The sequence below is a fragment of the Takifugu rubripes genome, chromosome 16 (assembly GCF_901000725.2).
Source record: "Takifugu rubripes chromosome 16, fTakRub1.2, whole genome shotgun sequence".
Taxonomy (NCBI): domain Eukaryota; kingdom Metazoa; phylum Chordata; class Actinopteri; order Tetraodontiformes; family Tetraodontidae; genus Takifugu; species Takifugu rubripes.
This window is the reverse complement of record NC_042300.1, coordinates 7922108-7949220: the sequence shown is the minus strand read 5'-3', so window position 1 is coordinate 7949220 and position 27113 is coordinate 7922108. Positions and strand designations below refer to the sequence as shown.

The window sequence follows — 27113 nt, the reverse complement described above, 5'->3', positions numbered from 1 at the left end:
TGAGAATGTTTCCTAATCTGTCCTGGCACATCATACGCCTGGATGCTCTTAATCCTCTGAGAAACGTCTGCTGAGCTGATCTGAATTCCACACCACAAGATTCAGTGTGACCTCAGTCCTTCCTGTTCAAACCCGGAGAAACGCTTCCAAGTCTCGGAGGTGTCGGCGGCGGGGAGCCGTGATCACAGACGCCCTCGCTCGCGTCTCTTCTGTGGTGTTCTCGCGGCAGAAGCGAGAACGGCTTTTTACACAAATCAAGCCTAATTGAGGCGCATTCACTTTCTCCCAGTGTTTGGCAGCAGCCTAATTGGCCCCCTGTAAATTCCCTCCTTAATCCAATCTGGGAAAGAGAATCAGCTTCATTCAGAGAGAGTTATAAAACAGATCAGTTGCTTTAATGGTCTCACGCTGTTTTACGAAGAGATGCTCCATTAACTTCATGTCTGGAACCTTTTTCCCTGTTCTATTTATACTTAAGAGAGCAACTTTAGCCCAGATGCATTCCACAATTTCCGAGCCAATGTTGGGGTTTTAATATTGGTTTTAGGTTATGGAGTCTTTTGTAACTAGCTCGTGTTTCTCTTCCTCCCACTTTCAGTTCAGATATTTGTGATGGAAGAACCAGGAATGATCTTTATAGTGCGGTTTTACATAATCTGAGATGAGACATCTCACTCTCACATCGCACAAGCAACAAAAACCATCTTGCTCAACGGCAACTTGTTGAGGAAAAAGAATGCGTTGACCCCTCTGGCAGCCTTTCAGTCAAATTTGGAGCGCACGCACGGAAACTCTCAGGCTTAGCAAAGTCATTTCTGATCAGATCAGGAGGTTCCATCGAGTCTCACATGCAAAACCTCATGACCACCTTCTCCCACACTCTCCAATTCAGCCAGTTTACTTTCAGCAGTGGTCTAATTAGTCCAACATTTTTAGGATTTTTGCCCAGGTCCTGGTTAAGTGCAGCACATGGTCGCAGCCAACAGATCAACCAGGTTTATTCCAGTCAAATGTATGCTGCTGCTAGTCTTGGTTAATAAATGTCTCGCACTTGAGGGAAGGTAAAGCCACTTGCGAGCTGCCTTTTTTTTACCCTAATCCATATTAAGGCACCTGGTAGCATTCAGTGGTGAGCCGTAGTGTTTTTGTCAAGTAATTAAACTATATGAATGGTGGCAAGAAAAGAAAGGAATTGAAGTGCAACCTTTTTTCCTGTGGAACCTCATTAAAGTGGCAGCCTGCTAAGCTAACGTCCCCAATAATGACTAAAGTGTGAACCCCACATAAAGCTAGAAAAAGTTAAAGCTAGAATCACCTGTATTCAAAGGGATGTATGACCATGACAACTAGAACTAGCAGAGCGAAAACCGGCGGGAGTTAATATTCATCTTGGTGACGCCGATGAGCCTCAGCGGGGCCGAGAGTCCGAGCCCAGGGGTGACCGGACACTCGAACAGCAGGTCCGACAGCTCGTCCTGCTCCTCCAGGCCAAAGGTGGCGTCGTTGAGCATCCGGCGGTGCAGATGACACGCCTGCTCAATCTTCAGCTTGTTGATGTCGCTCCGGAGCCGCATGAGCTGCCTGGCTAGCTGCTGGTCCTGCAGACGCATGTCTGACTGAGGGGGAGGAACAGAGAGAACCGTGTAAAAACGATATTTCACAGCTAAAGCAGTTTGGGTGCAAAGCTCGTGTTGCCCCTCGTCCACCCCCTCTCTGCCTCTGACGGCACCTCTTTGCGTGCTGAGTCAGAGCTTCTCAACCAAGGGTCAAATGTGTGGAGCAATTAGGCTCACGAAGAAGCCCCATTGATTCTTAATGCTCCTGTAGAGGGATGATTCTGGCTACTAATTGGAATAAAAGTCCTTTGTTAGCTTGAAATTAGCTTAATTGCATGAAGTTTGTTTTCTATACTGACCTCTGCAAAGTGAACACGTCCTCTAAATTAGAGCAGAATCAAATTGCTGCTAATCCAAAATCTATAATTGGAGCAGACAGAATTGAAGCGTTGCCTCACCAGTTCCCTCCTCAACCACCTGAGGGCTTCGTCAATGTTCCCGAATGTCTTCTGCACCCCCGACGGCAGGTTGCACTGGAACAGATCAGAGTTCGCCTCAGTCTCTTCGGCTCCTCCCTCAGGGCCAACTTGGACCAGAGCTCCCACGGTTCTCTTCCCCTTGAAGCTCGCCGCCTCCACCTGAGCTTTCCACTCCAGGTAAGACGGCCTCCTCGTCTCCAGTCTCAGTTTCTCTGTCAGGGCCTTCAGGTTCAGCAGATGGTCGTCTGTGGGCACATTGTCCCCGCACTCTTCCTCCAGGACACAGGCTCCCTCCACCATGATACGAGGCACTGAGGGCACGTCCATCTCCCCTGCGGTTGGAGCCTGGAGTCAGAGGATCATGATCGTTGCCCTGAAGTGGCCCCGTTTGTGTAAGAGAAGGAAAAGAAAGTGAAGAGAAGATGCAACAATCAGTGGTGGACTGTGATGACCCGGATCACAAGAATCAAGACCAACCGTTTCAGGCCTGCGCCGATTTAACAGGAACAAACGGCTTCCATGGCAACATAAGTGTCAACATTTACACAGTTCTGTTACATCTGAGCTGGCTGATATGATGTAGCTCGATACTGACGGGGGGTGGACTTTATCATAAAATTAACATTGAAATTAGGTTCAGCTCAGGTTACACAACAGGCTATAATATTCCAACCAGAGCATTTAGAAACCACCCCTGAGGCTTCAGAAATGTGGCGTTTCACCCCACCTTTACTGGCATTTGAGTACTTGGTTTGGTGATTGGGAGCATTAAATGAGGACCTGAGCTGCACCTAAACTCCAAAACTATTTACAAATAGAGAAATAGCTGCGGCTAACTCGGATAAAATCGCATCACATCTTCTGAGAGCTTCTCAGGCAGAGTTATTAGAGAATCATTGTTCCATAATGGCAACAGCAGAGCAGATGTGAGCAGTTAACGCTGTCTTTTCCAATATTGAGCGCGGCAGAAGCTTGTGTGGGAGGCCGGATCACATCTATAGCACAGCCATGTTTAAAGAGCTCGTAAATAAGTTGTATTTACAGTCAGCTTTTACAGTGTGTCATGGGGAAGCTGTAAAATAAAGAGAAAATGCATGTACACTAAATATAATATTGCGTTATGGTCCAATTATAAAGAATACATTTAAACATCTGTAGTTTGGGACCAACGTGAATGGAACAACTCAAAAATCTCCACCCTGGCAACCCCAAATATTACCCATATGTTCCTGTGGCTCAGCAAAAAAACCTCATCAATCATCATTTGGTTTTCCTCAGACTTAAATGACCTGTTCTGTCAGAAATAAGACAGGCGACTGCGTGCGGATACACCATCCCTGATGATTCAAACATTATATATGGTTAAAAAAAGAAAAAAAAAGGTTTCATAAAGAGAACCTCCCATAATAGCAGCCATTTAATCCATCTGTTATGGCAACAGAAAGGTAATGAGACAGTCTGGACTCCAATTCTTTCCTGATTGGTGAATCAAAACAGGTATGTCTTTAAATACAGCCAGTCCTTGAGTTTATAATAATAATAATAATAATAATTATCCCAAAATCTCCAGTGCTTGTCGCAGATATTCTACACGCAAATGTGTTTTCTCTTTTTTGCATATTTTTTCATCTTTTCTGAATATTATGGTAGTTTAGTTTCCACAACTGCCAGTTGTGCATAGTAGGAATATGATGAAACACCTCAACTTGCCCTCATTAATAATGTTATAATAGTTGTAATAAAATGATAACAGACCTTATTAGTCGCTATGCAGGTAAATAATCCACGTGTTGCTCTTTCTCAGAAGCCACGATCGGTTCCAACTTCGGCGTTTGCCTCGTCTGCAGCTCCGCAGAGGACCAGAGCAGGAGCTGGCGGAGGGGGCGTGGTCAGGGTCCGGTTGCTTAGATACGCCCCAGGAGAGCCAATCAGGTTTCTCCAGTCATTAATATTAATAAGGTAACGCAGTTGATACACAACTCCACACAGCAACTCTGCTGAGCATTATTTATTGAAATTTACACTACGTGATTTAAAGATTGTACATATATAACTTAAATATTGAGGCAATGGCCACGTAAGTTTGCAGAACTCAATAAATATACGGCAATAGGAGGATTTGCCTTGATGATAATGTAGCTGCTGGACTCAGGAGTCACAGCGGTTTTAGTGCTGTGAGTCATTGTGCAGGAGAGACAGGAGCATGCCAGAGAATATTAATACTGTTTCAGAAAACAGCACTCCAACTTCATAGAGTAAACATTTAGGCTTTCAGGGACATTTCCCATAGAAGAAAAAGAATTAGTTTGAATGTGTGGGCTAGTTACATACAGGGAAACTCAAGAAAAGTGGCGATTGTCATGTTGCTCAGTGGTTACGGCACGGACGCAATCACAACCTCTACAAAATATTAATAATACACACAATAACAAAAGAGCCATAACGTATGTAAGTTACATCAATATATTGTAATGTGTCAGACACAAATCCACGGTCCCTGATTATATAAGTCTGAATTAATATCAGCAAAAACGTCATTTCATAGCTAATAAATAGTAAAAAGTAATCAGGACACAGCAACATAATCCCTTTTTCCACCAACATTCCCAGGAACTTTGATTCCCAGGTAAAAGAAAAACCAGGTAATCTTATGTTTCCACCAGAAAAAGGTGCATTTGTGTGCCTACGTGTCCCTCATCAAGTCCTTCTCATCCACACCAAAAATCCCAGAAGCATTATTCCCTTCTGTCGCTTCCTCTGCTCATCCATTTCACAAAGTGATTTCCTCGATGTCTGCGTCGAAGGAGGTGAAGGCACGGATGGAGGGCCCGCTCTGTGCGGCGTGGAGGCTGTTGGCTGTAGATTCTGGGGGGCTGAAGTTGAACGGTCTCTCTCTTGTCGAGCGGGTTCCATATGTAGCCGGAGGAGGGTTGTCAGCGTCTGCGTTGTCGAAGATGCTCTTGTTGTCGGCGACTTTGATTGGGCCGAAGAGTTGCTGCAGGAAGTTGGACTTCCGGTCCTCCTCCGGCCTGTGTTCTGTCACCTTTCTCCGCTCGACCTCCTCTCCTCGGCTGTTTAAAAGGCTGACGGTTTCCAACACGGTGTTCCTCTTCTCCGCAGGCGCAGCTGCAGGGAGGTTCAGGGAGCGTCGGGAGTTTGGGTTTATGAAGGATGGCGCGTAGTTTCCAAACAGCAGGTCGTCCCCAGTGTTCGGGGACTGAAGCGCTCTCCTCCCCGCTCCTCGAGCTGCACTCTCCATCCCAGACCTTCTACCTTCTCTGGCTCCAGCATCAGCTGGGGCAGGGGACAGTTGCTCTGTTTCTGTGGGGGGGGGGAAGCGAGCCATTGTTGTTGTGTCCAGTACAATGAGGCAAAATGAGGACTGTACCCACCAAGCGCAGCCTGCTGGCTGACGTGGATCTGGTCGTCTATTTCACGCATCTTTGCCAACAGATGGTCTTTCTTGCGACGGACCTCGACTACGTTCTGGCTCATCAAAGCCTCCTGGATCCAATTTGTGGCCTGTTCCTGGACACGGCCGTGCCTAATTTGGTCCGCTTCCTCCTGGCTCAACAGAGATCCCACTCTGCTTCGGCCGTTCTCTTCGATCTCCAAGCCTGCAGATGCAAAACATCGTTAATGTTGCTTATTCTAAATTTCCGAAGGCACTGATCGCGTCCCTCAACCCACTGCTGATCTTACGTTGTGCTGGTGTCGACACCTTCTTGGGCTCATTTGCCTGGAAAGTTTGCTGCTTCTCCTCTTTCTCCTGCTCTTTTACCCCCAGTGAATCGTCTTTTTCTTTGTCTTGCACCTTCTGCTCTTCTTCTTTTTCATTTCTGTCCTCTGTCTTTGTAGGTTTGTCCCCTCTGTGGAGTTTCTGTCGTCAAAGAACCAAAGCGCGTGTGGCGTTCTGTAGATTTCATGAAGCCTGCTGTGTTTCCATACCTTGAGTGACAGGTACTCGTCCAGCGACTGTTCGCAGAACGCTGAGGTGTCGGTGACAGCAGGTGGAGGTGTGGGGAAGTCTGGTGTAGACGTCCTGCGTGTGGGCTCCGCTGCCTTCGTGCTGTTCCTGCTGGAGACTAAGTGGGTGGAAAATATGCACAGTTTAAAAATGCACCAGCAGGAAAGGAAAAACCTGGGTTCAGCTTTACCTTTCAGTTTTGTGGTACTCTCGGTCTCTTTTCTCAAGGAGGATTTCACCACACGGTTGGCGTAGATGTTCATGGCATCTAGTTCTCTCTCCTTCTTCTAATAAAAATAAAACAAACAAAAGCAAACATTGAGAAACCAACACGCTGTGTGCTAGATTTAGCCTTTGTTGGTGTTTAATCTTTGTTTATACTAACTCTGAGCTTCTGGGTAAGTTCCTCCAGCATCTGCTGCTGAGTCTGGTTCTCCTCCAGGACGCTGACGGTCTTCCTCCTCTCTGCAGCCAGCTGCCTCTCGTACAAGTTATTGCTCAGCTCTTTGCTGTGTTCCACTTCCTTCACAGCACACAGGCCCAAACACACTTGATGAATGCACACTGATGGAATCGGGTGATTTCTAATCATGTGGGCCTGAAAAGCTCAAATTTCAATAAACAGTGTTTAATTCATTTTTCATCCATGACAAGTTCACCTTGATTTTCTCTTCTGCCGCTTGGGCGCGACTTTTTTCTTTCTCCAGCTTTCGACTCAGCTCGTCTCTGGTCTCCAGGTCTTCCTGGGCGAGCAAACGCTTCAGCCGCGTGATGGACGCCCGGCTCTTTTTCAGCTGTGACTGCTCCTTCTGCAGCTGCTCCTCCTTGTCCTTCAGCTTTTGCTCCAATGCTCGTACTTGCTCGTGACAGCGCCTGAGCCGCTCGTGGTACGCGTGGGTCTCGTTGGAATGGCGCAACATTAGCTGGGCTAACTGGCTTTCTGTGTCGTTGTGGTGCTGCAGACGTGCCTGAACCTGCATCAGGATAAGGATAAGGAGAATCTATTCTGCCTTTGTAATGTCTACAGGATGAAATTAAAGTGCATTTAACATAAAAATTGAAGAAGCCGTTCAGAAAATGCCTGCATGTTGATGGAGAAGTGTTTGTGAAGGCAGGTGGAGCGGTTACCTGTCTCAGCGTTCGATTCTCCAGCTGGATATTGTCATGCTGCTGCTGCAGCTCAACGAGAGCATTCTTCAGTTCGTTGATCTTTAACAGGCGGGTAGAAAGCAGCCTCTTTGTTGCCATGTCCAAGTCTTTACATGGCGTGTATTCTTTGGTCTGTGAACGTACGCCCTTACGGTGTTGCTGGGAGAGAAGGTGTCGCGTCGGAAGTTCGTGTCCATAAGCTCCGGGACGCCCCACGTAGCCTGCCAAATAAGTGCTTAATAAATTGGCTAAAGACTTATAGAATCAAACTTTGCCCTAAAGAATTATGAAGATGGCAATATTGCTTCCAAGGTTTTAAAGCCCACACTGCCATCACCTGGACATTTAAGCAAATAACACTTTTTTTTTTTCAGTGCACACCTTTCTTGTTGATGGGAGTGGAAGAGGTGGTCTTTGCCTGTATCCGCCTTTGAGGGGAATGAGAGGGAATCCTGGATTGGGAGTAAGGCGACCTGGAGTCCTCTGAAGGAGAGTCATATTCATCAGAGTAAAAAGACGGGGTACTCCTCCGTCCATCCACATCTGACCGTTGGTCCTGGTCTGAATCTGAAAGCCAGGTTCTGGTCTTGTCAGCATTTTCCTCATTGTTGTCCCCATCCTGACATCGCAGGGATCCCCCTGAACTTTTCTTTGCGCTCTGAAGTGACCGACGACCTCCTTCGGCATCCCATTTATCTTCATAGGCCGACTTTGTGCCGTTTGAGTCCATATTGCTATTCATTAATGCTATATAAAGTTCACACAAAAGAACAAGTAATGTGACTTTCTTCCTTTTAGTTACTGAAGCAAAGCATCCTGTTCCAGATTCTGGACATCCAGTGTAGCCATTTAACTTCATATTCATTGGACAATGAAGTCCTTACATTCAGTAATCTCTTGGCAGGCCTGTTTCTATGGTAACGGTAGAGCAGAGAGCAGCATCACAAACTAGAATGCAAACTAAAACTATCCCAAATCAGAATTTAAAAAAACTTCAGGTGTCATTCGAGTTACTTCCACACCCGGCTTTTCCCCTCATGATAAAAGCTCATTCCAATAAGAATAAAATCCTAATTTACCTCATTTACTCGGTTTCTGACCCAAACCAGCTGGATTAAAGTGGCCCGTCTGTGGTTGACAGCTGTGTTGTTCTTAGAACTGCCTGTCAGGTCAATGCAGCCATTCTCCCTGTAACAAACAGCATCCTGACGAGCACAAAAGTCGTTTAAAGCTTGACCAAACGAAGGTAAATAGAGACGCGAACATTGTCAAACTACATGACGTGTTGTCATTAGCAAAGATTAGCCTATGTGTTCTATTGCTAAGACCTGATGACAGTTCATCGTGTTAGCATAGCAACACAAAACTACAATCAACAAGTGGGATGCGTTCGTCTTAACACCCCGGTCTGGCAAAAGCAAAACTCAGCAGTTAGTTTTAACTCCATCCTTGTAGAGGCGTTTTGTTGATGCACAAATTAGCGACGCTGATTCACCAACACAAAGCTAGCTCGGACCGAAGCTAACTGGCTTACCTGCCTGTGAAAAATCAATGTTCTCCTCTCTTCTTTAGGGCTAAATCTCTGCATTTATATGCATCGCTGTGTACATAAAAGCAACAAAACAAGTAAGCAGTGAAGATATTCTCCGCCCGCCCTTTGAGGTCTGACCTAATCCTGCCTTTTATAAATAGTCTTGAGTTCTGCTCGCCGACGCCGTACCATGGCAACCACGGAACCCTCCGCAGTACCACACTACCACCACAGGGGCGCTGTCGCGGTTGTTATTGGTATAAACATTGGTTGATCGCTGTGCAACTATATTCAAATATTTGCAGTTTATGTAGTTTTATGGGTGCAACATCCATTGTTAACGTTCAACAAATCTGGAAACTGTTTTTTTAGGATTAATTGAGGTCAAAGAGGAATTGAGAGAAACAAAATAAAACAAGGCGCCACGCATTTAAGGCATTTTCTGACATTTCCCCTTATAACTAAGATCATAATAGCTGCTGTCGAAGTTTCAAGACCCTTCTGATGGCAAAAAATAGACGTATGGAAGGTAAGGTTTAAGCGAGATTGTCAAATACCGAACAGAGATATAGCCAGAAGAAATGTTCCCTTCAAAATAATTTAACTACCGAAACTAAGAAATAAGTCGTATGTGGTAACTGAAGTTGATTCCATCCCACATCTTCGAACCGTCTTTGGTAAGGTATGCTGCAAAAGTCGAAAGCTAAAATAATAATTATCGTATATGCACAAGTCGAATTTCTACTCCACTCTTATTTTGAAAATTCTCTGTAGGAAGTAGATGGTCGATAAGCGCGCGCTTGATAGGTGCGGTTCGGTTCGGTGAGCGCTTCAGACGGCGGAGCCAGACGCTCGCTGGGTCGCTGCTATGTCATAGTTTAGATGTTCAAAACGGTGGTTTTGTCTGAAACCCCGAAAACAGTTTAACGGCCGTCGTTGTTGGTTCGGGATCGAGCGAGAGTCGCTGTCATTGAAGTTTATCGGCTGTCGGACATCAATCAGAGATTAAAATGGTCATTAAGGTTTACGTCGCCTCGTCAACCAGCTCCATCGCGGTGAGTGTCTCCTGGTGTCAGCATGACAGCTGGGCTTCACAAGTCTGCAAAGCTGCCAGAAAGACCAGCCTCGTCTTTTAATTATCACTTCTTCCATTGGCTTTTAGGGGCGGAGAAGTACTGAAACAAACCGTCAGCAGATACTAATCCACACTTTTAACAATGTATTTTTTGAAATGACAGCGGTTATTTGTCTTTACTATGCAGAGTTTAACAGAAGTTATATTACACGTTTTAACCCTCCTCAGCACAGGATCACGCAAATATAATCCGTTTATATTTTCCACTTTTGCCTCTTTCTGGTGGATCCTGGGAAGAAGAGAGCCTCTGCTGATCTTTGTCTCCCCTAAAACTACACACGTGATCCGTCTCACCCATTAGGGATCTACGTGATTAATTGAACTGTCCGAGAGTTAATTGAAAACATGTCTGAGCAAATGATGCTCAGCGGCGGCGGCAGCTGCCTTCTCCTGGCGTCCCTCCTGGGAAATACCAGCCTCATGGATTTGACATATCCCAGCTGATATTGAGTGTAAGCAGAAAAATCATCAAACAGCACTCTCACATGAATACCTCAGGCCTTAGGTAATGGGACATCTGAGTAATATATTTATTTTATCATGCTTTGAGGAGGACAGCCCAATCTGCTAGTGTTTACAAAGGAGTTATTTTTAATCCCATGACACATAATTGAAAAAACACCATCTCGCTCTGAATTGCTCTCACTATGTCTTGCACACACACACACACACACACATCACGCATGGTTGAACATGTCCTCCATTTAGGTCAGTTATGTGAGTGTGTATAGCTCATGTGAATGTAGTTTAAGTTGCGGGCTGCTGGTTGAGGAGAGAAGGTGAGAGTGGAATCTTTCAGTCCTTTTTCAGTAAATGGAGTTAAAAACAAGGAGCGTGACCGGTGAATTCTGGGAAAAGGGCGGCAAGAAGAGCAGAAGAACCAGAGAAAAACACAACAAAGCAGTGGGTGGGAACCACCGCCACAAAACAACTTAAGTCAAGTGGAAAATTATTTGGTCTCAATTCCTCTGATCACTGATTCCACTGACAATTGTTTGAAATCTTAAATTTAAAAAAGGCCCTTACGTGCATTAAAGGCTAATTGAATAACTGAACTGAATGCTTAGAGCTATAGTTGCATCAAGGTAAAGTAATTAACATTTAAGGGGGTTCAGGAGGAATTAGGTTGTGATGTTCTGGTCCTCTGACAGGGGCCCAGGACCTCGGGGGTTGTCAGCAGTCGGGGACATCTAGAAGGTGGTTGCTAATTGGCACTGGTGTCGCTGGTTGTACTGGCATTTTTGGCCCTCCAGTCCACAATAGGAGGGAACGTTTCTGCGCTCGGCGCTAGTTGGGTTCTTGTTTTGTGTACCCTGTATTTGTCTGCTTCTTACTTACACGCACACACACACACACACACACACACGCACACACACACGCACGCACACACACACACACACACACACACACACACACACACACACACACACACACACACCAGATCTGACTCATCCATAGCCTTGCACTCTCACTCCTCTCCGGGGGCCCTCGTTCATTATTTAAACTCCTGCTGCTCTGTCTGTGAGCTCACTGGAAGGTCATATTGTGTAAACAGTGGTGAAGGTCAGCCGTCTGATGTATATTATAGTTTCAGACTTTAAAACAACAGGTGTTTGCAGTTTATCTGTTGTAAGAATTCAGGCGAGACTGTTTTAAATACACAGAGATGATAGAAGTTTGAGAGACGCAATTTATAAAACTATTAATGTAGAAATAATGGGAATTCCTGGAATAGCCTTTAATAATGTTCAAGCATTCATTCAAGTCCTGGGGACATTGATTCATTTTGTTTTCACTACTCACTGATCCTTTTAAAGGAGCAGAGCCTTGGAGACGCTCATGAGAAGATGAAGCTGCTCTGAGACGTGAGGACTGTCTCTGATTTGTTTATGGCTTTCTGTTCTGTGGGAGTTCTGTCCCTGCTAAAATTATCCACCATTCCCTCCAGCATTCACGCACTCTGCCACACAGATTCCCCTCACACGGTCCAAGAACACTCCGGAGTGGACCACAGGGAACCAGCGAGTGGGACAGGCTGTTGCAGAGTTTTGAGGACAGGATTCCCTCATAAACAAAACAGGAAGTCCTTCAGGAATATAAGCACAACTGAATAAGGATACGAAATGGGAATATATGCATTGCACGCAAAATCACTCTCTGATCCATAATCCTTGTCGCTCATTACTGCAGCAAACACTTCACAAATGTGCCTGAGTGGAATCGTGCTGGGTCTCACGGTTTAGGCCCGTTTATGCCTGGAGTCCAGATGTACTTGTGAGACCAAATTTCAGCCAGATGGTTCTTTAGTACACATCCTGTTTAAGAGGGATGTTGTGAACTTCTGCCCCTCCTGGAGTGAATTGTTTTAATATTGATTGTTTTTGTAATGGAGCAGCTCGGACTTCCTCCCAAGAATGACATGTTAGTTAGTTCAACGTGGTCGCAGCAACATTTGGAAGTCACTTCTTCTCGTCTCGCCATCTTCAGGTAAAGAAGCATCAGCAGGCAGTGGTGGGATTCCTCGAGGCCAATCGAATCAACTTCCAGGAGGTCGACATCACCATGCTGGAGGAGCAGCGGCTTTGGATGTACCGTAACATCCCTGAGGAGAAGCGTCCAGAAAAGGGCAACCCTCTGCCTCCGCAGATCTTCAATGAGGACCGCTACTGTGGGGTAAAGAGCAAATTAGCTCTGGGAGCGAGTGATCACAAGCTGTCTTCCCACATTTTGGCAAACCAGATGTTCCTGATGAGGCCAAACAAATGTGTTAACATACTGTATACTTTTGGCCGGGGGGGCAGTTATGACGCTAAAGCGGGCTAGCATATGAGCTACAGAATGGATGTGATCAGCGGTTGCTTTGCCATTTTATGCCCTCCACTTTGCATGCTGCGCTGTAATCCCAACATAATCCAGTTTCATGGATGAGACAGATTATCTGTTCCAATGGTTGGTGTAATCTGCAATGACATGCTCACTGCATTATATTAAAAGCAGTTCAGTGGAGATGGTTACAGCTATCTCTCCATCCTGTGGCACTTACGTAATATTCCGTGTCTTGCAGGACTATGAAGACTTTTTCCTGTCAAAGGAGACCAACACTGTGTTTGCGTTCCTGGGGCTCCATTCCCAACCCTCAGTGAAAGTAAGGGATGCATTTAACTCAAGCTATTAGAAGTAAGATCTGACAAACTGATGCCGGAGTCTTTCTGCCTGTCGCCACTCCCTCCGACGTTCATTTGGTTTTCCCCTAACTGCCTCCTTTCTTCCGTCCCTCACATGGAGGCTAATTAGATGAGTGAGTTAAATGATTTGATTAGATACAAGCCAGCTGGATGGCACACACAGTTTCATCAAATTCACAGTACTACATATTCATTATTCCAGACTCAGATATGTACATTTCAACCTTTATATAATTTCTTTTGTCATATCTAATTAGTCTGAGAGTTCCACTGTCATTACTGTCTGGCCACAGGCCCTCATAGAGTTGCTTAGCCCCGCCCACTGCCAACCTCAGTCTTGTAAATCCATACAAACCTGTAATCTCCGTATCTGGTTCCTCCCCAATGTTTAGGATTCTGAGTCGTAGCCTCGCTCCAACCTGCTGGCACACGACGTCCCCTCTGGTCCCGATTTTCCCCCATGCGCAACATTCCAGGTCTCCTGAAACAACTTTCTGCCCCCCAAGAAGAGTCTGGCCGACAAGAACCAAGAAGCTGATGGCGTTTGTGATGGATGCTTCTGTTTTACATTAAACACACTCAGTATGCATGTATGTAAACGTCTGCAGCAAAGACTACAGGAGGATGGAGCAGCTTTTAATGTCAGTGCACCAGTTGGTTTGTTGTGTGAGGGGATCCAAACCTGACGTGGCGTTACACAATTATCATTTCAGAAAAGCAACAAAAAGACAAAAGGTCCAAAGGTCCAAAGCTTTTGGGAAGACAACTTTAATTTTGGAGGCCATGAAAGAACCTTATTTTATTCAACTTTCTATTTTCATTAAAAGGAAAAGATTAAAACCTACTCCGAAAGTTTAAATGAAAGAGTTTTGCTCTTTTGCAAAACTGACCACTGCAGGTTTTTGCAAATGTCGCTCACAAATGAGTAAATAAGGACTATTTTCAGCTGCGGATCAATACGCCGGCTGTAATGAGTCAATAAACCAGGTACATATTGGGATTTTTAGATGTACAGCTAGGATACAAAGGACAAAAGTTCCTTTTTTAACAAAAACACTACATACAGACCCCCCATGTACCCCAATAGAAATGAGAGATTAAGAGTCAAAGCTTATTTTTAAGAAACAGAATGCAAGTGTCCTCCAGTCTGTCCTACGTTCTGTTCTACATATTGACCCTAAACTGTGCCAGTGATATAATTTAAGGTCACAAAATGGACATTTGTGTCCTCTTTTAGTGTCAAATCTTATGTTTTTATATGAAATCAACAATATGCTGCCATTTGTACAAAGAATGAGAATGTGTGACACAAATAAACCCCCCTAAAAAAAAAGACATTTTGAATTCTGGTGTCGCGCCTGCATTATCAGAATAAATGTATTTGACAAACACAGCCTTGCATGATCCAGCTCTGTGCTTTACTTGGTCACCAGGCAGCAGAGCACAAATCAAAGAAAAGGCAACAATCAGGAAAGATGTACAGAAACTACTCAACACCTCCTTCTTTTATCCTGTAACATTTATGTAAATATCAGCTGTTACGCCTGTTTTTCCTGGATTAGCTCACGTGTCATTTCCCATCAGGGAATGACGCGAAAGTGCACGTCTTCCATGGCTAAGTAAATGTCGGCACCCTCAGTTGTGCAGCAGAGGGCTGGCTCAAGCGTGACCCCCCTTTAGTCAAACAATGTCCGTTCCCTATTTATTTGACCTGCGCTTTGAGTTTTGGGTTTGGTTTGGGCGAGCGTTGTTGGTACGACCCCATTTGTCTTTGAAAAATGCCTCATAAGTCAAATTAAGAGAAGAAAATAGGTGAAATCTGATATTCTGCATGCTGGATGATCGTCAGATCAACAGATTGGAGCCCTGGAAGAGATTTCCTTCTCAAGAGCAGAATAAGGAAATTCATCCCGTGCACAACAACAAATGCTGAATTGACAGTTGAGCAACCATGAGCACAGATCTCGGTGGGATGTTTCTGATGCTGCTGTGTGCAAACATCCAAAAACTGTACATGCCAACTCAAGACGTGTGTATTGTCTAGTAGCAATGTGGCTTTCTTAATTGGAAAAAAACACGTATGTAGTTTCCAGTTAAGATGATTTTTAGAATCAAAATAAAAGGGGTGCTATGCATCAAAATGCATATAAAAGCAGATTTTCACAATGGGAAGAACCTGTTTTGTGACTCATGTTGGCAGTGAGATGTGGTAAGATTAAAATCCAAGACCAATTGAGTAACATCAGTCCACTTTAATCGACTGCTCGGTCAGGCGGTAAGAAAGATATTTGCACTGACATTTTTTATATGAAAAAAGATGGTGTGATTAAATTTTCAAACCTTTGCACCAATAATCCAACTTATTGTATGTGGTTTGAGCTTGTGTCATATTTTAGAATAGTTAACAGGAAGAGATACAGTTGAATAGAGTGCTTTTTTTGGTGAATTGTCTTTTTATTGCTATCAGTGTGTCAAACAAAGTGAAATGTTCTGTCATCCTGCTTTTAATGATTGATCAAAATGTCAACATGCATCCAGGTTGCAGTCCAAGTCCAGCCAGCCTCTTTTATTTATAACAATAACTGGATCTTTGCTTGGACGCTTCAAAGATTGTGATATTTTAAATGTGATTGTTTTTTTTATTTTTAGGTGAAAGCTTGTTTTTACTTGTTGCTTACAGCAGTTGAATTGAAGGTAAGGCATAAATAGATAGTCAGATGAAATCCTTGTTGTTCGTTTAAGGGGTTTTTGTTGTTTTTATATAGAGTAAAGTATAGAAAGTATAGAAAAGAAAGAAATAGAGATTCATGTTTATCTCTTTGGGTTTTTGCTTTGATTCTGCAGCCTCTGATCCATTTAGAGGGCAGAATATGACGTTAATTTCTGCTGATCACCACCTTTATGTCTATTTGTCAGCAGGTAAGTTTCTGATTTTATCCTATTATATTCTATCATATTTTCTGCATTTCCTAAATGGAATGAAATTTAAACTCATCAGTGTGACATGGAAAAAGAAGAAGCTATATCTGTACAATTTGACATTGTGGGTCATTGTTTCGACCAAAACTTATTTCATCATAAGACTTTTATGGATGTTGAATATTGATGTTCATGCTTTGCTCTGAAGGTCTCCTGATTCTGGCGCAGCTCATAGGCAAGTGATCTAGGTTATCTTATCTTGACATATTTTGACTAATAGGAGCTCATTTATTCATTTTTGGTGGCACCACGATCATTAAACCTCTCATTTCTAGAATGTGATAAAGTTAGGCTGATGGGGGGCTCTCGCTGCGCTGGTAGAGTGGAGATCTACCACAGGGACAGCTGGGGAACGGTCTGCGACGATCGATGGAGCCTTGCCAATGCTGACGTGGTGTGTCGAGAGGTAAAGTGCGGGACGGCCCTCGAAGCCAAGAAAGCTGCCTTTTTTGGAGAGGGAAAAGACCGGATCTGGTTAGATGATGTCCAGTGTAGCGGCCAGGAGCCATCCATCCTCAAGTGTACACACAAAGACTTTGGGGAGAATAATTGTGTTCATGCTGAAGATGCTGGTGTTGTCTGTGCAGGTAGGTCTGACTTTACCCTCTGGTTTGTGTTGATGTGACACTAAAAACCTCAAACCACTGACCTTAATTCTTAGCTCAAAGGGGGAAGGTGAACAGTAAGATTTAGGAATCGTTTTGAAGAAAGATGTGATTGGCAAAAATGGGACTAAATATGAACCAGCAAATACTCACCTGGCATTTTGACATTAGATTCATACAGAATACACTTACCGGTACTGCATTTGCTCCCAATTAGATTCTCAAAAACACAAGACCCTGTTACATCACATTGTTTCCACACTGTCAGCTAAGCTTCAATCAAAATTAACATTTTCTTCCTCATTTTTGATTGCAGCAAAACATTTGCAGCTATTAGTCGAACTGGGAAGTAAAAAATCTGCAGAGAAGTGCTAAAATTATTGTATCTATGGATTTCCTCATCCAATCTTTGAATGCAGTTCAGCACAAAAGCTGCACAAAATAAAGTACAAAGGTTAGAATGGAGCTTGGGGGTGGGGAGGCAAAGCAGGGAAATAGGAGCTCCTTATCTTGTGCCACCTTTCTTGTGCCTCAAGTTTGAATCAAAAGATCAACACAGATTTTTAAAATTATAATTTGGACCCAGAGATGTCTTGCTGGACAGACAAACAGATATTCTATAATGCAATTTAACATTGTAAATATCTTACTTTAATAATAACTTTAATAATAAATGTATACATATTAAGATCAAGATTAAGATGTACTTTATTCATCCCCGTAGGGAAATTGAATTAACAAAATGATTAAAATTAACAAAATGATTCATAAAACCAACCTTTTCGTTTCATTTCTCCCACTTGCAGAACATTTAAGGGTGGTCAATGGAACCAATCGGTGTAACGGCAGAGTGGAGGTTTACAACAACGGTCAATGGAAGCACATATGCAACAGTGACTGGGGCAAGGAGCAAGCACAAGTGGTGTGCCGGGAGATCAACTGCGGTACTCCTGTCATTCAGCCAGTCTATCAAAACCTGGGGGAGGCGTCCATAGCGAATGGACTCAAATCCACCTGTACTGGGAATGAGACCTCCATCTCACAGTGCATGTTTCAAGAATTCAAGGAAAGATGCGTCGATGCTACTGTTTTGTGTTCAAGTATGTCTTTGTTTATTTGCACATGTGATGCCAGCAATTTTATAGTGTGTTTGAGACTTGTGTTTTTAACCGGTTTGAAAGACAGCAAACAAATACGGTTGAAGAACGGGACCCATCGGTGCTCGGGGCGAGTGGAAATCTTCCACGATGGGCAGTGGGGGACGGTTTGTGATGACAAGTGGGGCATGCCAGAAGCAGCAGTGGTGTGCCGGGAGACGAACTGCGGGACCCCTATCGCAGTCAAGTACAAGGCCTTCTTTGGCCGAGGTCAGGATCAGATTTGGTTGGACGATGTGGAGTGCGTTGGTGATGAAAAATCCCTCGCTGACTGTCCGCACAGAGGTTTAGGAGAGAACGACTGTGACCACAATGAAGACGCCAGTCTTATATGTTCAGGTATGACATCTTTAATATCGAGGATATAGAAGGTCTATCCTTGTCTCACCATGTTTGTAGAACAGGAACAAGAAGAACCTTCAATTTTAAAAATCCGATTGGACATTTCGTATTATAACACTTAAATAGTTTTGGAGGGTTTTTGTGTCTATGAGGAAAGTATCCGTCTAATATACGTATTTTGTAAATACTTACTCTCCAGAATCAGTCAGGTTGTACAATGGAACTGGCCGCTGTTCTGGGAGAGTGGAGGTCTACCATGATGGTGAGTGGGGGAAAATATGCAATAATCACTGGAGCCATGAAACAGCGGAGATGGTGTGTAAGGAACTCAACTGTGGTGCTCCAAAAAGTTTCCAAGAAAAGTTCAACTATGGTGATAGCAATCGGAGAGGTGTTACCGCAACATGCTCCGGCTCGGTCACATCCATCTCCCAGTGCACTCTTCAACACTATGGAGGGACATGCGAAGGGGTTTCGCTTTCATGTGCAGGTGAGACACAAAGGACATGCCGCTGCAAAACACATGCAGTCTGCAATAAATCTCTTGTTTCTTGTTTTCAAAGTCTTTTTTGAAAGGCACTCACCTACTATTGAGAACAAAATCTTAACGTCTTCATATTACAGAAAGTATAATATTAGTACTACATAGATATCACCTATGCTGAGACATTCTGCATGCTGGTGAAATGTCCTCAGGCAACCCGCCAGTAAGGCTCATCAACGGCACTGACCGATGCTCTGGGAGAGTGGAGATTCGGCACAATGACCAGTGGGGGACGGTGTGTGATGATGACTGGGACATCAAGGATGCTCAGGTGGTGTGCAGAGCCATGGACTGTGGTTCAGCACAGACAGCCAAGTCCAGTGCCTATTTTGGTCAAGGCGAGGGAGATATCTGGTTGGATGATGTGAACTGTCAGGGTAATGAGACCTCCCTTTTACACTGCAACCATGCCAATCTTGGTGAAAATAACTGTGGTCATGGCGAGGATGCCGGCGTGATATGCTCAGGTATCAGGCGTCTGATTTACAAATAAAATGTAAAAGAAATTTGCAAATATAAAGTTGTTTTTTTTTCTTTCCAGCTAGTATCAGACTCATCAATGGGACCGACCAGTGCTCAGGGAGGGTGGAGTTCTACTACAATGGCCAGTGGTCACCAGCATTTAATCTTAACTGGGGAAAGAATGAGGCTACAGTTGTGTGTAGGGAGATGTCCTGTGGGGATCCTGTGGAATCCTCAGTCTCGTTTGGTGATGCTGGTCATCAGAGAGGTTATAGGGTCAGCTGCAACGGCAGAGAGAACTCTGTCTCTCACTGCATGCTGACAGAATATACGAAGAGCAACAACGACCGCACTGAAGAGGCAGCTGTCAAATGTTCAGGTAAGACTCCATCGACTGAGTGTAAACTAGCTGTTAGAAAAAACCCGTGCACCTAAACTGTTAAAGATTGAGGGCACACCTAGAGTCATAGTTTACATTTAGCAGAAGCTTGAAATGTAATTTTTAATATTGCAGAGAATCATTCTATCCGTAATGTTGGGTCACATCAACATACTTTAGCGTGCAAAAGTTGCTTTTCCTTCAAACGCAGTGACCCCATCAGGACCCTCCGCAAAGCTCCTCCTCTGTCCTTTAGACAGAGCCGCATGTCACATGTGGAGCTTTGTTCACAGGCAACGTCAAGCTGGCCGGTGGGCCAACTCGCTGCGCGGGAAGAGTGGAGTACTTTGAGAAGGACCAGTGGGGCACGTTGTGCAGCGAAGCCTGGGATTTCAACGACGCGTCAGTGGCGTGCAGACAGCTTGACTGTGGAAGAGCCCATAAGCTCACCGCCCAGAACGAGTATGGTCTCGGCAACGGGCACACCTGGGTCGATCAGATTGAATGCAATGGAATGGAGTCGACTCTGGCCCAGTGTACACACAGACCCTTCAGAGACAAAACCTGCAACACTACATCAGTTGCTGGTGTTGTCTGCACAGGTCAGACAATATAAAATATCATATATATACATATATATATACCGATCCACTGTACACACTTTTCTCTATCACTATTTTTCCTTCACAGGAAGTTTGGAAGTCCGACTGAGTGACAGTAAGGATGAATGTTCAGGCAGAGTCGAGGTTCGTCACGGGGATGTTTGGCATACAGTGTGTGACCAGGACTGGACTCTGAGTAAGGCTCAGGCGGTGTGTGAGAACCTGCAGTGTGGAACTGCCTATGAGGCTCCTGGCGGGGCCCATTTTGGACAAGGCACTGGACTGGTGGTGGAGGCCAGCGATTCCTGTTTCAACAGCACAACAACTATTCAGCAATGCTCACGCGAAGGCTTCAAGAGCTCAAGCTGTGGACACGACCATGATGCCGGTCTCCTTTGTGCAGGTAAAGTCAGAATTAATGAAAAATATCATTGATGGCAGACAGTAATTGATAATTGGCTTTGTCCCATCTATATATTCTAATTGAATTGAACACTTTTTTTTTCTGTTTCCATTTGCAGCGCAGGTGCGGTTAATTGGAGGTGGAAGTCAGTGCTCTGGTCGGGTGGAGGTCTTATATAAAGGCCTGTGGGGTACCGTCTGTGATGATGAATGGCATTTACCCAATGCCGATGTGGTGTGCAAACAGCTCGGCTGTGGCCATGCAGTTTCTGCTCCCACCAGCGCCCATTTTGGTCGAGGCACCGGCCCGATATGGCTGGATAATGTGGAGTGTGTCGGCCAAGAGTCTGCGCTCACGCACTGTCCACACAATAACTTTGGGGATAACAACTGTGGGCATGGTGAGGATGCTGGGGTTATCTGTTTAGGTGAGTGGAAATCAAACCCAACTTGGATGAAGCTGTGCTGGCTGAGGAAACTGAAATTATTAAAGAACATTTTCTATTTAGGAGGCCTGGTGAAACCCCAAATCACTCTGGCTCCTGCTCCCGAGGTGAACTGGGGTGAGAAGGTTGAAATCACCTGCACCATAGTGTCAGAACATCTGGGTGGGACCTTTATTCTGAGAAGGACCCAGGATTCATTCAAGATGGAAAAATACTCTGAAAATGAAGCAGCAACCTTTGTTTTCCCTGTGGTGGACTTCAGCCAGAAGGGATCGTACTTCTGTGAATATCAAAAGACAGTATCCACTCAAGTTATCTACTATCCTCTGGGGAACACTGCCGACCTGACAGTCAAGGGTAAGTACTATTTAGCTTTGTGTGTCTGATAATAAAAATAGTTATTGAAAGTTCGAAAGGCGAATTTGTATCAAAATGTGTCTCTGATTTTACAGTTAGCCTGGAGATACCCAGGCTCTCCTTGTCCTCTCCTTATGCAATGGTGATGTACAACCCCGACAAAATATCAGTCACTGAAGGCAGCAGCTTCTCCGTCACCTGCACGATTCACAGCAAATACACCGGCGGGCTCTTCTATCTGAGGAAATCCAACCAGAACGTCACTGAACCAAAAACAGCATTTGGCCACGCTTTATTCTATGTGGCAACCTTTGACTTCTCTGCAATAGGCTACAAGGACCAAGGAGACTACCACTGCATCTTTACTGTGAACATCTCATCTCTGTCCTTCACTTCTGTGCCCTCAAAATCACTCCAGATTACAGTATCAGGTTTGACCTGGCAAAGTCTTTTTCTGCAGTGTTTACAGCATCATTGAAGCCTTCACATGCTGACATGCTGACTATAGTGTTTGAATCCCTACAGCAGCGTCATCCTCCTCTGCTATCTACGGAGGTGTGATTGGACTTGTATTGGTGCTACTTGCAGTTGGTCTAGGTTTCTTCATCTGGAGAAGGAGGAACAGGGTTGCTGGTAAGATGCTGATATTTGTGTTATCTTAAAATTTCACTTAAGTGAAAATAAAAGCTTATTTTAGTTTCACTACCTTGCGCCTATCTTTGGTTTTGACTGATGAAGACGTTCCAGTTGTACTGCTTTATCAAGCAAGTGCAAGGATTTCACAGTTATATATGCAGAAGATGTTTGAATGAACGATACATGTTAGCTTCCAATGAGCTAGTTTGGCTCAGTTTACACTGCACCATGACTCTCCTCGGCTGTTATTGATACTTGTGGTAAGCTATCATAATAAATGCCAAAAAACAATAATAAATGATCATTTCGGTATGCTAATATGCATTCAATGGCATAATAGTTGCATTTCGAGTATCGCCTATACTTTATGTATACAATTAATTTTTCTAACAAAAGGACCAATAAATAATCCTATTATACTTTACAGGCATCATGGTTCAGTTTAACAGCAAGTCTGAAGTAACAGTTAAGGATGATGCACATGAGAGAAGCAATGCCACATTCGACGGAAGGTAAAAAGAATATAGCTGTTTGCTAAGATGGAGCTAAAAAAGGTCTGACTTTTTCATAAAAAATCATGAGCATCATCATCATCACTCCTCCAGGGCCCTTAACAGCCAGGCAAAGGCACCAAGGCAGGACAAGCACACACTTGTTGACTCTGAAGATCCTGTCGAGAGCGTCCCTGAAGATCTGGCTGGAAAAGTGTGTTATGAATTTGAACCACTTGTTCTCTCGTAATCACAGAAAACGACTTGTGTAATTTTGTTGAATTTACAGAGCAACATATCACTAGACTGTAAGGCAAGCTTTTTACTGGCATCTAGTTTAATGTTTTGGCTAGCCACCCCCGTCTGTGACATCAGCTTGTACTGACATGCTAGGGGACAGGAAGAAGTAAAATGATTGGAGGGCAACAAAAAACTGCTTGTAAGTTTTAAAAATGGCAATAAATTAGACAATCTGCTATCTTATTTGATCTGGAGTGCATCTTTCCTTAAAATTTAAAGTGTGATTTAGAAAATCAAACTGTATGTGCTGCTTTTGTGAGGTGGGAATGCTTACTTTTATTTTTACTCCTGTACATTTCACAAAGCAAAATCCCACCACTTGGGGGAGCACTGTGCTGCCTTTGTATTGCATTAAAATGAGCTGTTTCTGGCGTATAAAAGAAGTGATGATCAATAAATGTACAATTCTAACCAGAATGGGGTGTGGAGATTTTTTTGTTTTTTCAAATCCAGATACATTTTAGGTAAATACATTATACATCCTCCACTCATGGGCTGTACATGTTCCCCCACAGATGGGACTTTCACAATAACATTGTGCTGCCAGATGCACCATATTATACATGCTGCACCTTCAAATTTAGGCTAATAGTTCCATGACAACTTTTATATCTAACTTCTGAGTTATGTATAGATTTAACATCTAACCATACTTGTTTTTGTCCATCTAATTCTTGTCTTGTAACAGACTACACCCACCTTGTTGAGACTCACCCTCCACCTGTGTGTGTGTGTGTGTGTGTGTGTGTGTGTGTGTGTGTGTGTGTGTGTGTGTGTGTGTGTGTGTGTGTGTGTGAGAGAGAGAGATTTCGCAAAGGTCGGCATGCAAACATCAGGTAAGTCATGTCTAAACCTGCTCGTCTTGTCTGAAGAAATCCAACCCAGCACAACATACCAGCATTCATAAGGCCACATTTCCTGCATCAGCACTCTTCTTCGTAGTTCTGTTTCCTCAAAGCTGTCGAAAAAAGCAAACATGACAGTGACACTGTTTTATGCAAGTGTGTCAGGCAACCAAGAGGTAAAGTATCAAGACTTTTGTTAATCTTTTCTAATCCTTGAAAAGCATGGTTCATTTTAGATTGTGGAATAATATTGATTATGCAGAAGAGAGCTGAATTTAGCTTCATTGATTAAAGACTTCCTGATTTTGTCTTCTCCAGGTAAAAAAACAACAGCAGAGAATCATGATGGTCCTTGATGGTTGTAACATTCCCTATAACCTTGTGGATATTTGTCAAAGTAACGAGGACAAGGAATTGATGAGAAAACTTGTAGGTGACAGCAAAGCTTTACCCCCCCAGATCTGCAATGGGAATGACTACTGTGGGGTAGGTCTGACATGAGAAAGAAAAAAAATTGCGTCACTGTGTGAGTGTAAATTCTGAATGATTACGTACTTGCAATGTCAAACAAATTTAATTTTCAAATTAAAATTTAATTTAATTTAATTTTTAATTTAATTTTTTTTAATTATTTTTTTTTGCTGCTCCTGAATTTGGATGTAATAGACAATCCGAGAAGACACCACTTTATTGAGTGCCTCCTGGTTGCACTTCCCTGAATACTTCTATGCTATACTCACTCCCCCCTCCTGGTATACCTCGCTGTAGCATGCCACATTATGATAATAAAGTTAATTATAAAAAAAATTAAGCTAATTTTTTATAACAATTTTCATATTGTTGTCCAAGTAAAGCATGTGATTTATATGCTGCATTGTATTTTGAATTTACAGTAGTGTTTTCTTTTTTTCAGGACTTTAAAGCATTTGAAAATGCCGTCGAGATGGAGACTTTAAAGCAATTTCTCAAACTCCAGTGAGAATAAAGGCCGGCTATGGGACAGTAATGTTAAGAAATGTGCTCAACATTGCTTTAAAGTTTTATTAAAAGAATGATATTCAAAGAATCCCTTCTTCATTTTTTGTTAAAAAACAGAAAAATAACGTCAATAAATAAATAAATCAAAAATAAACAACACAACTTTAGAATTATTAGGAACACTTAACCTTATAGATTCTGTAATTCCGTTCTAACGTGTTGGAGTTAAATAAAGTTTGTTTTTTTTAAAAAAAATTACGAATAATGGTAAAAATAACTAAAGAGAAAAAACTAAAACAAGACACAATGGCCGATTCGTAGTAACGGTACTTTGATAAAGGCGAATGTTACAGGCAATAAGTTGGGCACCAAAGTAAGCTGGCGGATGGCCTTTGTGGTATTAAAGCGGTGTCGCACCCTGATGACGTCCTCTTTAGTCGATGCCCGATCGCAGGCTTTGGTACGTTTTCGAATCTGCGACACACTCCACAAGATTTATCAAGCATCTCAACTTATACAATCACTACAATAACATCTTTATGACCAGTAATGCATATTCTTTCATTGTTTGTTGTTATTTCAGAACTTTTAAGTCAAACATCCATCTTGAAACAACAATGGCCGAGGAAGGGTGAGTGACGCTATAATGCATTGGTGTTTTAAAAAAAAAAAAAAAAAGACTTGCAAAAATGCAGTAGATGTTATAATGTAAATAAGATGAATCTTAATTCCGAGTTGGTCTTCTTTGAAGGGGCGACTTAAACTGTATTCTAAGTAGCATGGGCTACTAGCTAGCTCGCCTGGTTTCGGGTACCTGCAGTCAGTCCATTAATATCGATCATTGAAAGGTTCGAGTTTATAAGGTTAGCTTATAAACTCGTGCTGGGGTCTAAAACGACGGATTACTTGTGTATGCGAAGTAACATAAGGATTATACAGCATCAAACCACTGACAGTGGGTTGCGCATAAATATTTCCAAATGTTTATGGTGGTTCAACGATTCTCTCAAAAGTACTTGGAATACATTGGTTCGATTGGAAAATGTGTCATTAAATGTAATTACAACTGTTGAATTTAGTGCAAGGCAGATGTCTGGCATTGTTAAGCTTCTATCTGTAATTCATAGGTGTTTCAGCTTTTACTGTAGATTAATTGACAACAATTGTAAAACCTTTAAAAACGTGAGCTCCCGGCATTTGAATGATGACTTAAATCTTTTGTCGGATACCCCTTCACTCTCCAATGAGTGAGATCTGTGTTCTGACCTGCTGGAAGCTCCGTTGTGTTACCCTAAATTGTTCGGCTTCTTTGGCTCCTGTCTGAACATCTAACACTTTGATCACAGCGTTGCTGCTGGAGGTGTCATGGATGTCAACACTGCTCTCCCAGAAGTGCTGAAGACTGCCCTCATCCACGATGGCCTTGCCCGCGGTATCCGCGAAGCTGCCAAGGCTCTAGACAAGTATGTTTTGACCTACTGCACGCTATATTCATGCGTTTATCGCTGATGATGTCTTGGCTCCCTCTACTGAGTTTCAATGTAGAAGTCTGCCATTGTTACCCAATTTTTGTCTGAGATATGTCTAGTTTTTTTTTTTTAACATGCAACGTTCATTGGATCAGTGTTTTAAAGTGTTTGGTTATATATTGCAGGCGTCAGGCCCATCTGTGCGCCCTTGCTGCCAATTGTGACGAGCCCATGTACGTCAAGCTGGTGGAGGCCCTCTGCGCTGAGCATCAGATCAACCTGATAAAGGTAAATAAACTAGACCAGGCTGGTTTAGTGTCACCTGGTCTGCATCACTGATGATGATCTGGCTCCCTCTACTGAATATTGTGAGGAAAGTGCCACTGTTACCCAATGTTGTCTGAGATGCACATTTCCCCTACTCAAATCTACGCTCTGAAGGTTTTTTTTTTTTAATAGCTTAACGTGTATTTTATGTTATTACTTGTCAAATGCACCTTTCATTTATGCTGAAAGTAAGGAAATAAGGCTTATACAAGCTGTTATCTTTAGGTCGATGACAACAAGAAGCTTGGCGAGTGGGTCGGGCTGTGCAAGATCGACCGTGAGGGCAAACCCCGCAAGGTGGTGGGCTGCAGCTGCGTCGTAGTCAAGGTAAACATTCTTCAACACACATGGGGCTAAAACTGATGTTAAAGGAATCTTCATGCCAGGCAAGTGCAGGTGCTTGTTGTTGATGACATGCAGCTGTTTAACGAATGGCTATAGGACGGCCAGGGTACGAGCCCCGCCACCTCCCTGTGGTGACTGGGGTCCCTAAGAACGGCTACATATGAAACAATGACATTTGCTGCTAAAATTCATTTCCAGTTATTGTGAGAAAGATGCTAATTTTTGCCATTCCGCCTTACAGGATTATGGCAAGGAGTCACAGGCCAAGGACGTGATTGAGGAGTACTTCAAGAGCAAGAAATAAAATGTCAAAATATGCACACAAAAGTGGCTAATTTGTGTTTCTATCCCTCTGGCCATCGGAGCTGGTAAAACATGGGACTAATGGGGAAAACCAGTTTCAGGACCATTAATATCTGGGTGCTGTATAAATGAAGCCACGAAG

General features: G+C 43.4%; 6 protein-coding genes, 1 long non-coding RNA gene and 3 other non-coding genes across 12 annotated transcripts; 8 read left to right on the top strand and 2 right to left on the bottom strand.

Moving 5' to 3' along the window:
- Window positions 1–25: 25 nt before the first annotated feature.
- Window positions 26–3906, bottom strand: fam167ab (family with sequence similarity 167 member Ab). Its single transcript, XM_003971688.3, has 3 exons — window positions 3791–3906; window positions 2015–2408; window positions 26–1616 (listed from the first exon to the last, which is right to left on the bottom strand). Exons 2-3 carry the CDS (start codon window positions 2360–2362, stop codon window positions 1353–1355), a joined length of 612 nt encoding a protein of 203 aa, XP_003971737.2. The 5' UTR covers window positions 2363–2408; window positions 3791–3906; the 3' UTR covers window positions 26–1352.
- Window positions 3907–4029: 123 nt separating this feature from the next.
- lca5 (lebercilin LCA5) lies at window positions 4030–9137 on the bottom strand. Of its 2 annotated transcripts, XM_029849325.1 has the most exons (12): window positions 8686–9137; window positions 8231–8356; window positions 7533–7898; window positions 7304–7372; window positions 7131–7211; window positions 6662–6976; window positions 6388–6525; window positions 6193–6289; window positions 5984–6120; window positions 5738–5915; window positions 5428–5652; window positions 4030–5356 (listed from the first exon to the last, which is right to left on the bottom strand). In XM_029849325.1, exons 3-12 carry the CDS (start codon window positions 7851–7853, stop codon window positions 4806–4808), a joined length of 2112 nt encoding a protein of 703 aa, XP_029705185.1. In that variant the 5' UTR covers window positions 7854–7898; window positions 8231–8356; window positions 8686–9137; the 3' UTR covers window positions 4030–4805. The 2 variants fall into 2 exon arrangements, with proteins under 2 accessions (XP_029705185.1, XP_011610327.2); XM_011612025.2 differs by having other exon boundaries at window positions 7131–7372; window positions 8686–9134.
- Window positions 9138–9457: 320 nt separating this feature from the next.
- sh3bgrl2 (SH3 domain binding glutamate-rich protein like 2) lies at window positions 9458–14335 on the top strand. The gene is made up of 4 exons (XM_003971686.3): window positions 9458–9737; window positions 12305–12490; window positions 12882–12962; window positions 13395–14335. The coding sequence occupies exons 1-4, from the start codon at window positions 9693–9695 to the stop codon at window positions 13407–13409; spliced, it is 327 nt and encodes a 108-aa protein (XP_003971735.2). The 5' UTR covers window positions 9458–9692; the 3' UTR covers window positions 13410–14335.
- Window positions 9744–12298, top strand: LOC115252928 (uncharacterized). The gene is made up of 3 exons (XR_003891217.1): window positions 9744–10269; window positions 11635–11682; window positions 11766–12298. It is a non-coding gene; the product is annotated as an uncharacterized lncRNA (long non-coding RNA).
- A 925-nt stretch (window positions 14336–15260) lies between the features above and the next one.
- LOC101063001 (scavenger receptor cysteine-rich type 1 protein M130-like) lies at window positions 15261–23121 on the top strand. Of its 2 annotated transcripts, XM_029850066.1 has the most exons (18): window positions 15261–15277; window positions 15652–15696; window positions 15847–15921; window positions 16130–16156; window positions 16257–16568; window positions 17393–17686; window positions 17768–18082; window positions 18285–18575; window positions 18782–19096; window positions 19171–19470; window positions 19764–20072; window positions 20161–20475; window positions 20594–20902; window positions 20984–21277; window positions 21373–21708; window positions 21803–21910; window positions 22341–22425; window positions 22519–23121. In XM_029850066.1, exons 3-18 carry the CDS (start codon window positions 15873–15875, stop codon window positions 22652–22654), a joined length of 3795 nt encoding a protein of 1264 aa, XP_029705926.1. In that variant the 5' UTR covers window positions 15261–15277; window positions 15652–15696; window positions 15847–15872; the 3' UTR covers window positions 22655–23121. The 2 variants fall into 2 exon arrangements, with proteins under 2 accessions (XP_029705926.1, XP_029705925.1); XM_029850065.1 differs by lacking the exon at window positions 15261–15277 and having other exon boundaries at window positions 15539–15696.
- A 449-nt stretch (window positions 23122–23570) lies between these two features.
- LOC101076518 (SH3 domain-binding glutamic acid-rich-like protein 3) lies at window positions 23571–24615 on the top strand. Its single transcript, XM_003971659.3, has 3 exons — window positions 23571–23725; window positions 23868–24035; window positions 24463–24615. Exons 1-3 carry the CDS (start codon window positions 23681–23683, stop codon window positions 24526–24528), a joined length of 279 nt encoding a protein of 92 aa, XP_003971708.1. The 5' UTR covers window positions 23571–23680; the 3' UTR covers window positions 24529–24615.
- Window positions 24616–24879: 264 nt separating this feature from the next.
- Window positions 24880–26995, top strand: rps12 (ribosomal protein S12). The gene is made up of 6 exons (XM_011612023.2): window positions 24880–24987; window positions 25111–25158; window positions 25874–25990; window positions 26182–26284; window positions 26549–26650; window positions 26910–26995. Exons 2-6 carry the CDS (start codon window positions 25145–25147, stop codon window positions 26970–26972), a joined length of 399 nt encoding a protein of 132 aa, XP_011610325.1. The 5' UTR covers window positions 24880–24987; window positions 25111–25144; the 3' UTR covers window positions 26973–26995.
- On the top strand, window positions 25723–25797 carry LOC115253110 (small nucleolar RNA SNORD101). Its single transcript, XR_003891419.1, has one exon. It is a non-coding gene; the product is annotated as a small nucleolar RNA SNORD101 (small nucleolar RNA).
- On the top strand, window positions 26026–26110 carry LOC115253116 (small nucleolar RNA SNORD100). The gene has a single exon (XR_003891425.1). It is a non-coding gene; the product is annotated as a small nucleolar RNA SNORD100 (small nucleolar RNA).
- Window positions 26325–26406, top strand: LOC115253115 (small nucleolar RNA SNORD100). The gene has a single exon (XR_003891424.1). It is a non-coding gene; the product is annotated as a small nucleolar RNA SNORD100 (small nucleolar RNA).
- Window positions 26996–27113: the final 118 nt, after the last annotated feature.